The sequence below is a fragment of the Chelonoidis abingdonii genome, chromosome 17, assembly GCF_003597395.2.
Source record: "Chelonoidis abingdonii isolate Lonesome George chromosome 17, CheloAbing_2.0, whole genome shotgun sequence".
Lineage (NCBI taxonomy): Eukaryota > Metazoa > Chordata > Testudines > Testudinidae > Chelonoidis > Chelonoidis abingdonii.
This window is the reverse complement of record NC_133785.1, coordinates 17,288,554-17,301,187: the sequence shown is the minus strand read 5'-3', so window position 1 is coordinate 17,301,187 and position 12,634 is coordinate 17,288,554. Positions and strand designations below refer to the sequence as shown.

Here is a 12,634-nt window from a genome sequence, read left to right as displayed (position 1 = left end):
CCTTCCCCAATCCAGGAGTAGACAGCATTGCTGCCTCTGCTCCAAGCCCCACCATTGTTCTCACTTAGTGTTTCATTCAGTCTCCTGCTGCTTCGTCCCTTTGAAAGTACATTGATTGTTGTGACAACAGTGATGTCACCAGAGTGGGCTGAGCTCACAGTACCGCAGTATCAGTTTCCAGACTAGGCTGAAGGAAGACCCTGGTTTAGGAAATCAGGAGCTTACAGGGTGATTCCTATAACATTACAAGCAGGAATCATTTTACCCACCACTGAAATGCAGCCACCTTCGGGCTGGGGGGCTGCTGAAGATCACACAGCACATTAACAAGAGTCTATGAAGGAGACTCTCTTAGCCAACTGGAAGTACAGGAGGAATCTAGGGACGTCCTGCTCCACACAGAAATTGGACCAGGACACAACAATTAAAACCCAGGCTTATGTGGTAAGTGCCATTAGCTCTCTGATGGCCACAAAGGACCTCGAACATCCCATCTGAAACACAGCAACTGCAGCAGCATACCACCTCTTAGCACCATCCTGGGGCACTGGGCCAAATTCAGGGAGAGGAAAGTTACCTGCTCCATTTCCTGCAGCACTCTGGGAGATCTGGTAAGATGGGTTTAATGTGCGGTGCTGTGTGGAGTTGGTGGTGGTGACAGACAGGAGGTCAGACTATGCTCTCATGGGCCCTTTGGGCCTTAAATTCTGACTGAGACATGGAGTACAGACAGGGCTTCTCTCTCCTCCTCCGCACTAACCTTGGCTCCCTTGGGTCCTGTGGGTCCACGCTCCCCTGGAAGACCTGAGAGGCTCCCCTCCATCACATCTGCCTGGATACAAAAGGACAGTGAGAGGCACCAGCCCAGGGCCAGCAACTCTGCTGCCAACAGCACTGAGAACCCTCCATGGGAATCTGGTCTCCTACAGGGCACCTGCCGACCCCTCTGTCCACATGCTCTGGGTAAGATTCCTGTTTGTCCCCTGGAGCCACAGAAACTGCCAGACCAGATCTGACTGATGGGTCCATCTTGCCCATGGGCCAATGGTCACACCCAGCTGCTTCAGAGGAAGGTACAAGAAACCCCATAATGGGCATTTCTGGAAGAACCTACCCAGCCTCTTCCAGCCCTGGGCATAGAGTGGCTGGCTGATGCTGTGAAGCAGCAGGGCTCGTACCTCCTCTATGTTCTGTACTAGATCGAATGAAGCTGGGTGTCCCTTGGGTCCACTGGGTCTGGAACGTCCCTTTCAGGGCCCCACCCAGAGTTCAGAGCTGAGTGTCACTGGTGGTCTCCCCTGGGACCCAAGCAGAGCTGTGCTGATCCTGCTAGACAGGCTGAGGGGGACTAACCCTGCCAGGCCTCAGGAGACTTCCCATGGCACCTGCTGGTTAAAAAGACAGGTCCTGGAGCAACTTGCCCCAGCTGCTGTCTCCTAGTTCAACTGGGGCTGCACAATGGTGAGGCTCCTGCTAAACAGAGTGATGTTAGTCACCTGGCTGCTGCCTGCAGTGGCTTCCCAACACCTGTGTCTGAGCTGCCTGAAGAGCAGGACCCCATGATAACACTGGACAATAGGGACTCAAAGGCTCAAGGCCTGGGGAAGGTGGGGGTGTATAGGATCTGCCCTGTGTCATGCTGGCTCTTTCTTAGTCCTGGCCAAAGAGCGATGGACAAGGCTGTCTAGACCCAAGCAACTCCCAGAGGTGGGAGGCTGTGGGGAAGAATGGGGCATGCGCTTCCCCAGCAGCTCAGCATATGGCCTTCACAGCTATCCCATCCCTGTCATGCCAAGGAGCAGGGAAGTCAGGTCCTTTGCAAACACCCTCTGGTCCCAGTAGGCAGACTGGACAACATTGCCAGGTGGGGACTCACTCACCTTAGGTCCTGGGGGCCCTGGAGGACCCTGCACGCCGTCTCTGCCCTGAGACAAGACAAATGGGACATGGATCAAAGATCCAGATGATCCCTCAGAGGGCAGAGCAGAAGCCATCCCCAGGGGAAGACAGCCCCACACCCACAGCCCCGTACACTGACCCTGCAGCAACACCCCAAGGGGGCAGGGATGAGAGAAAGTGAAGGACTGTCCTTTATGCACTTCCTGGCCTGTTCTCCCCACCCTAGTTTGGGCCCCAGATCCCAGGGACCTTCCATTCTGTGCTCCACAGTCAGTGCTCCCTTCAGGGCTGTGGGCACTGTATCTGATTCCAGCCCTTCAAGGCTCCACCTGCTAGCCCAGAGCACAACACGGGTGGCTGATGATACTGCAACACTGTCAAAAACCTTCCCCTGCTGGTGCATGTGCCAGCCAGCTGGGGACTTCTCCATGTCCCCTGGGATTCCTGCTGGATTTAGGGTAGGGCTACATGAGGAGTCATTGACTTTGAATCATCAGTGACATGCCTGGGGGGCACAGAAGACACTACCCCTGCCCTTGGTATTTGGAATCTAGCCCCATGGCCACAGGCAACCGATGGCCCCGGCATCCCCATGGAATAATCCTGAGCCCCCTAAATCAGAGGGTCAGTTTCCCCTACTGGCAATCTCGGATGCATGTGCAGACACGGGCAATAATAGCTGCCTCTGCTCCCACGGAGATACAGATCACGGCACATTTGCCAGTTATGGAGAGTGCATGATATGGAAAGGTGCAGCAGGCTGCCTGCCCAGTGGGTCCAGGCCTCACTCACCGGCTCTCCCCGATCACCCTTCTCGCCCCGATCGCCCTGCAAAGCAAAGGGGGGGCCAGGTCAGCAGAGCTGTCTCAGGGGTTTGGTTCTGCTCCCTCCTCCCCTCCCAAGCAAGGGTCAGTAAATGCCAGGAGAGCCCCAGCAGACAGCTTTCGGAGCAGTCTCACTGGGTGCCTGAGACAGGACTTGGGGCCTTCAAGCAGCTGAGGTCCTTGCCTGGGAACCAAGAGTCTGGTCATTGTGTAGCACAGAGTCCTCCCGAAAGGATCGTTTCCCCCCTGCACAACCTCCTCAAAAAGACCCCTAAATCCCTGGGCTGCTCCCACCCACACAGGCACCCGTTGCGCCTGAGAGAACAGCCATGGCAGACAGGCGTCACCACATCCTAGGGTCGGGGGGTGGGGAGGAGGAAAGCCCCCTTCATCCCTGTCTCATCCCCTAGCAGCTTCACGCACTGGGCCAGCTACACAACTGGCCACCACTGACCTTCCAATCCTTGTTCCCTCTTCCCCAGGTCTCACTCACCTTCTCGCCAGGCCTGCCAGCCTCTCCGAGCTCCCCAGCCCGGCCTGGCACCCCTGGGATTCCAGGCTTGCCAGGTTCCCCTGCCTGGCCAGGCGGCCCCTCTGGACCTCGCTCTCCGATAGCACGTCCCATGGGGCCTTGGGGGCCAGCAGGGCCTTGGTCGCCTTTGTCGCCCTTGGGCCCCCTCTCTCCAGGAAAGCCTGTCAAACCCTGCAAGAAACACACCACAACTCAGCTAGTCCCACGGCTGGCACCAGCAGATGAGGTGACATGATGGGGAAGCTCATGCTTTGGGGCTGGATGGATAGCACTGGAGACAGAGTGCTGCTAGTGGATGGGCAGGCTTCCTTCATGTGTTGCCCCGTCAACGGGTTTCAGCCCTGGCTTGGAGGGAGCCCTTTGGGGCCAGTGGGGAGTTCAGTCTCTAGCCAATGAGAGAGCAAGTCAGGCCTGGCTGCCAGTGGAGCACTGGACACAGGAGGCAGGTAAGTCTCACTCGGCTTTGGGCAGCGTCAACAGGGTAGGGCTTCACTTGCTAATGGAGTGTGATGGCAGGACTGTGCATGGGGAGTGAAGGGTTAACCAGCAGGGCCCAGAAGCAGCTGGAGTCCACTGCCTTCCCAGGAAAGAAGCATGGAGCAGATCTATGAATTGGCAGGAGCTGGACACTGAGCGAGGCAGCTCCCCAGAGGAGATGCTGCTGAGATTCATTGCATCTCTGAGGCGTGAGGCAGAGAGAACCAGGGAGCCATTGGGATTTCACCTGCTCACCTTCCCCTGGAGATAGGGGACTCCAAAGCCATGTGTGTGAGAGTCCTGAGGAGAAGGGACTGGGGGCTCAACACGCCTCCTCTTCTGAGGAAAGGAGGAACCTGAGGAGCTGTTTGCTTGGCCATGAGCACCAAGGGACTTGGAGAGGCTTGATTTAACCCAGGCCTGAAGTGGGGCCCATTGGGACCAGGTTCAGAGCAACCCCTAAGACAAGCAGTTTTATTCCCCTGGGTGCTGGCTGAAGGACCCCTCACCCACAAGGGGCAGCAGAGAGGCCCCAGAGGAACTCACCCCTCCCATCTGTATCTGCCCCAACCCTGTTGGTGGCTTCACCTCACCTCTTTGCCTGGAGGTCCCCTCTCCCCTGAGTCTCCCTTATCACCCTTTGGGCCTCTCCGGCGGTCAGGGTAGGGCAGGAATGGATCAGTGCTGCCGTCATAGGCTCCAGTGATCTCTCTGAGCGAGGCAATCTGAGAGAGACAGAGCGTGGTCATCACAACAGCGGGGAAAGGAGGGAAGTCCTAGATCCTGGATTGGGGGAAGGATCATCTATCCAGGCCCTGAGTCCCCTGACAGATGGACAACCAAGAGAGTCGATACATCCCTGAGCAAATGCTTCTCAATCCCACCACTGCACAAGAACAGAGTCTCTTGATGAATGCAGGCAGACACGCTGGGATCCCATGATCTGCTGGGGGAAGGTCAGTGGCAGAGTAGGTCTGACCTTCATACTCAGATGACTTCTCCCCCTGGCACACATGGGAACGAACCCATCATAACACCCTGCAGCCACAGCCTACCACTGCCAAAAGCTTGCTAGCAACAGAGCTGCTGGATACCAGGCAGATGCCGGCTAGAACCCCTGGCCTCCCCCACCATTACCCATTGCCCAGTGGCTATGGACGCCAGGCCTTCACTCCCTTATCAGGTGCACCAGCCAGTATCCCAACCTTCTCCATACCACATGCTCAATGGCTCTGGCTTCCCTCTCGGTTGTGCACTCACCGGGTCCTGGTCTCCTCCACCCAAGAGCCTATTAATCAGGGCTCTGGCATCCTCCCTACATCTCAGTCTCCCCTTAGAATCATAGAATATCAGGGTTGGAAGGGACCTCAGGAGGTCATCTAGTCCAACCCCCTGCTCAAAGCAGGACCAATTCCCAACTAAATCATCCAAGCCAGGGCTGTGTCAAGCCTGACCTTAAAAACCTCTAAGGAAGGAGATTCCACCACCTCCCTAGGTAACCCATTCCAGTGCTTCACCACTTTCAGAGTGAAAAAGTTTTTCCTAATATCCAGCCTAAACCCTCCCCCACTGCAACTTGAGACCATTACTCCTTGTTCTGTCATCGGGTACCACTGAGAACAGTCTAGATCCATCCTCTTTGGAACCCCCTTTCAGGTAGATGAAAGCAGCTATCAAATCCCCTCTCATCCTTCTCTTCTGCAGACTAAACAATCCCAGTTCCCTCAGCCTCTCCTCATAAGTCATGTGCTCCAAGCCCCCTAATCATTTTTGTTGCCCTCCGCTCGACTCTTTTCCAATTTTTCCACATCCTTCTTGTAGTTGTGGGGCCCAAAACTGGACACAGTATTTCCAGATGAGGCCTCACAAGTTGAATAGAGGGGAATGATCACATCTCTCGATCTGTTGGCAATGCCCCTACTTATACAGCCCAAAATGCCATTAGTCTTCTTGGCAACAAGGGCACATTGTTGACTCATATCCAGCTTCTCGTCCACTGTAATCCCCAGATCCTTTTCTGCAGAACTGCCTCCTAGCCATTTGGTCCCTAGTCTATAACTGTCCCCTTGTTCCTCACCCACCATTACCAGGGTCAGGCCTCCCTCCTGCTGGTTTCCCAATGGCCAGGGACAGTATTCCCACCCCAAGTCCCACGTTTCCCCTCCCTCTTTACAGATGCCCCATGAGCAGAGCTGGCTGTTGCTTTGCTTCGTACCTTAATCCCATAGGCTTCCAGGGCACGTTCAACATTCTATGAACAGCAAGGGAAAGACAATGAGAACAAAAACAGGGGCAGCCCCCAACCAGGGTTGCTGAGGCATAACCCCAACCTCTATCACTGCCAGCTTTGAGACCCCAGGGCCTTAGCTCTCCCCACATCTGCCAGGGCTGAACTGGTTGCACCAGCAGATGCCCAGGTTTTTTTGTGGGTGTAAGAGGTTGCCCACTATGAGATGGATGGGACTGGCCCCACACACAGTGACTTACCGAGACCGTCCCAGGCTCACCACGTTGTCCAGGATCCCCAGGTCTGCCCTAGTCACCATGAGAAGAAGTAAAACGACACCAGATTAGAATAGTTCTGCTCACTGCCCACCTGGCTATGTCACATGGAAACCCCTGGGAAGGATGCAGCAGGATCTTTGGGTCGGGGGGAGGTTGACCTGGTGAATATGGGGGAGAGAGAATCCTCCCCATCTGGGAGGACAGGGCTGAGACCTCACCCACCAGTTAGTGCAATGACGCTGCTCACAAGTCACTGCGCTCTCCCTGGGACTGCAGGTCTCATATAGGCCCCGGTCGTAGCCAGTCACTTGCATTAACTCTTCATATCTTGCAGTAAGCAGGACCTACCTGCTGCAGCTGGAGTCTGCTAATTCTGCAGCAGTGTCACTTACACTCAGAAAGCGAGCACTTGCCTGAACTCCCAGGGGACTGGATTAGCCCATCAGCCAGAGGAAAGGTGCAGTAGTGACTTCTACCCCAGGGACACATGGGAGCCCACGGCACATTGGATTAGCTATTTGGATATCAAAGTCCATTTTACACTGTCCCCATTTTCACTGGGCTGCAGGCATTTTAATTAATGCAGAACCACCTAAGCGAAGACGTCAGGGAAGTTGGAGGTTGGGAGAGCTGGGGCGGTTAGCACCATAGGAGGTGGTCTGGAATTGTGAAATAGAAAGAGTTTCAGAGGGGATTTGCTGCTAAAATGATCAGCAGGGAAAGTTACTATGTTGCTATTAATTTGGCCTCATTAGGTTCCAGAGTTAACAAGGGATTGAGATGAGTGGATATAGTTCTTTCAGGCTGGCATTGCTGCATCAGCTATGCTTGGGTCACACTCTCAAGCATTTCTTCACAGTCACCAGGGCTAGGAGGAGGCTAGGGCACTGTTCTGCTGCAGGGGTGGACTCAGCAGGCCTAGAATCACCCTGTTCTTCCTGATCCCAAGCGGCAGTGACTGGCAAGGGTCTGTTTATCTCAGCTGATGGAGCTGCTCCAGAGCCCCAGGAGCTGCATTCAAAGGGGATACAGTGGGACTGACCAAGCTCTGGGTTTCCTCACCCCCACCCCAAAGGGCACTGCACTGGGGGAAGGGGAGGACTCAGTGCTGGCGGATTGCCCCAGGCGGTGCTGGGTACTCACCTGTTCTCCTCTGGGTCCAGCCTCTCCTCGGTCACCCTGAAACAGAGCAAGTGGAGTCAGGATCCCCTCCAGCCCAGCGACTGGCGAGTAAAGCCCTGGAGGAAGTGTTCAGCCTCGTCTCCTCTGGAGGAGCCCCTGCTTACGCCTAGGCTGAAGTGATACAGCTTGGGGAGGAACAGTGCCAAGGTGCTGAGGGAAGGGCAGATACTCAAGTTCCCTCCCCAGACAGGCAGGTGAACACATGAACCAGTGCTCCACCCCCAGTTAACCCAGCACATGGGCTCTGCAGCCTCTGAGAACTTCTACCTGGAACTAAGTCTGGGCCAGACCCTCTGGGAACACCCACTGGCCTATTGCAAAGCCTATGACACCCCAGAGAATGTGGACAGAGCTCACCTGGGCCCCACTGCTCTCCACGCAGGCTCCCCAGGAAGCACCTTAGTCCCTCCTAGCCAGCAGCTCTTCCAAAGACGGACACTAAGCCACACCCAACAGCTGGGCACAGTGGAGAGCAGGGCTCAGGGAACTCACAGGATTAACCCCCAAGGGCCCAGGGGTCTGTGCTCTGGCACAGCAAGCCAGCCGCTCTCTGAGTGGGGTCTGACAGGAGAGGCTGTTCTGCTTTGTTCATTTTCCAGTGGCCTGATGGGGGCTGGGAAAACCACTCACCTTTTGTCCGGCAGCCCCAGTGAGGCCTGGAGCACCCTGGAAGGTATAGAAGGAATGTGAGCAGACCCTGGACCTGCGAGCAAGGGGAGAGAGCAGCTTCACTGCCAATGGGTGGGGTCCGCAGGCACTCCCAGGGCTGGGGAGAGGAGACCACACAGCTTGGGGGGTCTGTGAGCACTGAGACTCGGAGGAGGAGCCCACGCAAGCTGGGGTACTTCTCCTGCCCCAAGGTCTGCCCCCTGAGGCAGGGAGCAGGCTGTATGGTCCAGGTAGTCCTGCAGGGCTAGAAGGAGTTTGTAGCTGCAGAGGAACAGGATTTCCCCAGGGAATCAGAGAAGGACCCGGGGTATCCATGCCATGGCACAATGAGCCATTACTCTGCCGTCCAGACCCTGGTGGCTGGTGGCTCTGGACTTGGCCAGGTCTGTACTTCCACCTCAGCCATGGGCATGTCATCTAGTGGCTAGAGCAGGGTCTGGGAGACTGGAGTCCCAGGCTCGGAGCTCAGTGTGATCTTGGGCCAGTCTCCTCTTCTCTCTCTCCCAGCTGTAAACAGCACTAGTGCTCTTCCCGCCCCCAGCTCTCATGCAGGCTATAGGGCTCCATTCTCAAGTGGCCGTGGGCACGACGAGCCGTGCCAAGCAGCTGGTATTAGAAGTATTATTCTGGAGGTTACGCACCTGGCCCGGGGGTCCAACCTGCCCAGGTACACCGGGGACACCAGGAGGTCCCAAGGGGCCTGGCACCCCACGGTCTCCTCGCTCACCCTTGGGGCCTTCTTGACCCTGCCAAAGAAGAACAGATGCATCGGCATTGGTGCTGTTCCCCCTTGGCATCACCCCCCAAAACCCTCTTACCAGCTGGGAGGGCCTACAGACAGGTGCTACTGCCAGATGACTGCTGAAAGGCCTGTCACTGTCAAAGAGTGCTAGCACCCTGGGGTGCCAGCAGAAGGCACTTACCTCCCCCTGGCACTATGACCACTTGCTGTGGATGTGACCAGCATCTTTTAGTGACGCTTTAATGGTGGTGCCAAAAAGGGAGCCCACGAAACAACTAGGGCCTGTATGCAATGAAGTCCCTGAGGCCCCAGTCCCACCCCGATCCACTCCCACCCATCAGCATCTCATTAGCCAGAGCTGGGCCCTCCTCTGCCCTTTCCAGCTAAGCAGAGCCTGTCATCTAAACCCAAGCAGCACAGACCAGAGGGCGCAGCTCCCCCCTTACAGTGTGTGGTGGGGGGAGGCCTCAGGATGCCGCCTGCACTCCCCTCCCCTGCCGGAGGGTAAAGGTCCCGATGCACTAGAGAGCAATGATGCAGTGGATCAGTGCTGACCACCCCTGCCTGCTTGCCTATGGGCAGCAAGCTCGGGAGACCCATTAGACCCACCCCCAGGTTTGCTAAGTGTGGTCTCTGCCACTGGCACCACCCAGGCAGTGCAGCCCCCCCTGTGATGGATTATTGGAGCAGAGAGCGAGGGCCTTAGTGACTGTGTAGGCAGCACATGGGAGAGTCACATGTGGAGCCACCAAACACAGAGACTCTGTGTCAAGCCCCTAGGCTGGGGGGCAATTTGTGACGGAGGTAAATCCAAGGCAGGTGGAGAAAAGGGGGGGTAGGGGCAGAATCACAGGTACTTACGTCTCTGCCAGGGGCTCCAGCTTCTCCTTTGTCCCCCTAATTGGGAAAAGCCAAGAGAAAATGGCTACCTTACAGCCTCATTCCATTTTCAAACGAAACAGCCAAGGGGACTCAGGCAGGGCCCAGTTACTGGGGCAGGAACCCTCACCCAGAGCCTGAGTCTGTCTTCCCAGTGGCCCCTCTCCTGTTGCCAGCAAGGTCTAGGACTGCTACTTAGTGGGGAGAAAGCAACATCAGGCCTGACCTCACCCACCCCTCCTGCTGGGTGAACAAAGCTGGAGCAGATCAGAGCTGCATGCTGGCACCAGGAGGCAGCTGCTGCTCCCATAGGAAGTACATGGTGAGAGGTGCCTGGCAGAGACAATGGAGCAGCAGGGGAGTCTGTCCCACAGGGGAACCCCACCTGCTAGGCTGCTCACAGGCCTGGCTATCAAAGGTGGCTGCTAGTCCAGGGGAGAGGGGCCCTTCAGCTCATTACCTTCCTCCCATCTTCTCCTGGAGTCCCATCTTCTCCCTAGGAGGATAGAAACCATTAGTCAAAGCCCTGTTACACATAGGCCCTGCACACTATGGGGCTGGGCCCTGGACAGGTGTGGGGAGAGGTCCCAGATCAGACTGTCACCTCCACACTGGGGAGCACAATCAGGCCGGCTCCAGGACCCAGCACGCCAAGCACGTGCTTGGGGTGGCATGCCACGGGGGGCGCTCTGCCAGTTGCCGGGAGGGCGGCAGGGCTCTGGTGGACCTCCCGTAGGCGTCCCTGCGGAGGGTCCGCTGGTCCCACGGCTCCGGTGGAGCATCCGCAGGCATCCCTGTGGAGGGTCCGCTGGTCCCGCGGCTCTGGTGGAGCATCCGCAGGCACGCCTGCAGGAGATCCACCAGAGCCGCGGGACCAGCGGACCCTCCGCAGCGACGCCTGCGAGAGGTCCGCTGGAGCTGTGGGACCGACGAGCGGCAGAGCGCCCCCCCCGTGGCGTGCCGCCGTGCTTGGGGCAGCAAAATGGCTAGAGCCGGCCCTGAGCACAATACATCCCCTTAGGTCCCCCAGGCTTCCTGACATCTGCCACACAGCCCTTAGATGAGCCAGGCTCCCTCAGGGTTAGTGGAGCTGAGGAATGGCACTGGCCCTAGTGGTTACCCACGGCACACTGGGTGCCCCACATGGGGGAGCCCACATTCTTGGCTTGAGAAGCCCTTTGCTATGCCCCTTTGACAACCCATCAGTGGAAGGTCCTGGCAAGCTCAGGGCCTGTTACAGGGGTTGCCAATATTTGGTCTGTCAGGCGGGGGCAGGTACCAGTCTGGTAAGGGAAACCCCCCCTCCCCTTCCCCATGCTCAAGGAGCCTTCTGCCTGCATTCAGTAGTGTCTCAGGGACCCTGTAACTTTACAGGCAGCTGTCTCTTCCTCTGTCCCCACCCCATTGCCAGGGCAGCTCCCTCTCGCCCGGGCAGGTCCTTGCACATCAGGCCTAGAAACCCTGCCTGACACAGCCAGGAACTGCCCTTCTCCAGCAGAGGTTGGCTCCCTTACTCACGTTCTTCCCATTCAGGCCGGGTTTGCCGTCATCTCCGGGTTTGCCCTGGAAGGAAGCGCAGGCTGTTAGAGTGAGGGGCCTTCCACGTGCTTGAGACAGCAGCAGGGCCCTCCACAGGCCCCTCTGGGCTCACCCCTATCGGCAGGGTGGCTGGAGTCCAATACTGTCATACCACAGGGCAGCAGCGTCTAGGGGAGGCTGGGTCAGGCTGTGAGCCCTGCCCAGAGTGATTAGCCGGGGCATGACAGCCAACAGTAGCAGGCAGCTGACTGGAGAGAGACAGACCCAGGGTAACAGCACGGGCTGAGCTGGCAGAGCAACCAGCCAAACGGAGCTGCTGGGAGCTAAGGGCTGCCCCAAACCTGCCTGACAGATGAGGAAGTTCTGGGCAAGCAGCCCCAGGCCCGAGCAGGCCTCACATCAGACTTGGGTTAGGCTGCTCAGGGCAAAAGGATGGCCCAAGGGAGCAGCATGAGTCCTGGGAACAGGCCTCCCAGATCATTTGGGACATGGTGTGAGGCAGGGTCACACCCCACAGGGCAAGCACATAAGGGTGAGTGGAGACCATGGATGAGAGGCTGCTGGAGAGCAGGAGTGATCTCATAAGGAGGTTCCAAAGAGGATGGATCTAGACTGTTCTCAGTGGTAGCAGATGACAAAACAAGGAGTAACGGTCTCAAGTTGCAGTGGGAGAGGTCTAGGTTGGATATTAGGAAAAACTTTTTCACTAAGAAAGTGGTGAAGCACTGGAATGGGTTACCTGGAGGGGTAACCTTAGAGGTTTTTAAGGTCAGGCTTGACTAAGCCCTGGCTGGGATGATTTAGTTAGGGCTTGTCCTGCTTTGAGCAGGGGGTTGGACTAGATGACCTCCTGAGGTCCCTTCCAACCCTGATATTCTATGAGTCTAAAGAAACCCCTGGTAGGGAGGCAAGGCAGGGGGTGGGTTATCTGGGGCCCTGACAGTGCAGGGCAATGCCAGAGGAGGTGCAGGGAACAGCCAGCAGGGATGGCCCACAACAGCCAACCAAACTACTTACAGCTAAGCCTGGTGGTCCTGGGGGGCCGATGGCTCCTGGGGAACCTTGCTCCCCTCGCTGCCCTGGCAGCCCCTGCAACAATAGAAGATCAGGTGAGAGGCAGATCCCAGCTGGGTCACAGGCAGACATGGGGGGCAGCAGCTCAGCACCAAAGGGAGAGGAAGACTGGTAACTGCAGGGGTAAGTAGTGCCCTCAGGCCAGGGACTCTGCAGGGTCAGATGGCCCCCAGAACAGCTCCACCATGCTCAGGATTTCAACACAGCTCCAGGCCTTGGGCTCTCAGGGTAAAGCATCAGTTGCTGATCAGAGGAAGGATACTGGAATGGATGAATCCCTGTGACAGGGAGGTGGGGCACAGAGTAAGCTGA

At 57.0% G+C, this 12,634-nt stretch overlaps 1 protein-coding gene across 1 annotated transcript in view; it reads right to left on the bottom strand.

The window, feature by feature from the left end:
- COL7A1 (collagen type VII alpha 1 chain) overlaps positions 1-12,634 on the bottom strand; it is a 96,847-nt gene that overhangs the window by 40,265 nt on the left and 43,948 nt on the right. The window contains exons 60-73 of the mRNA XM_075073324.1: positions 12,266-12,337; positions 11,228-11,272; positions 10,170-10,205; positions 9,692-9,727; positions 8,730-8,834; positions 8,050-8,085; positions 7,381-7,416; positions 6,220-6,267; positions 5,948-5,983; positions 4,326-4,457; positions 3,217-3,426; positions 2,692-2,727; positions 1,881-1,925; positions 761-832 (exon numbers count right to left, since the gene is read on the bottom strand). Of these exons, the coding sequence (XP_074929425.1) occupies positions 761-832; positions 1,881-1,925; positions 2,692-2,727; positions 3,217-3,426; positions 4,326-4,457; positions 5,948-5,983; positions 6,220-6,267; positions 7,381-7,416; positions 8,050-8,085; positions 8,730-8,834; positions 9,692-9,727; positions 10,170-10,205; positions 11,228-11,272; positions 12,266-12,337 (945 nt within the window). The remainder of the gene's footprint in view (positions 1-760; positions 833-1,880; positions 1,926-2,691; positions 2,728-3,216; positions 3,427-4,325; positions 4,458-5,947; positions 5,984-6,219; positions 6,268-7,380; positions 7,417-8,049; positions 8,086-8,729; positions 8,835-9,691; positions 9,728-10,169; positions 10,206-11,227; positions 11,273-12,265; positions 12,338-12,634) is intronic.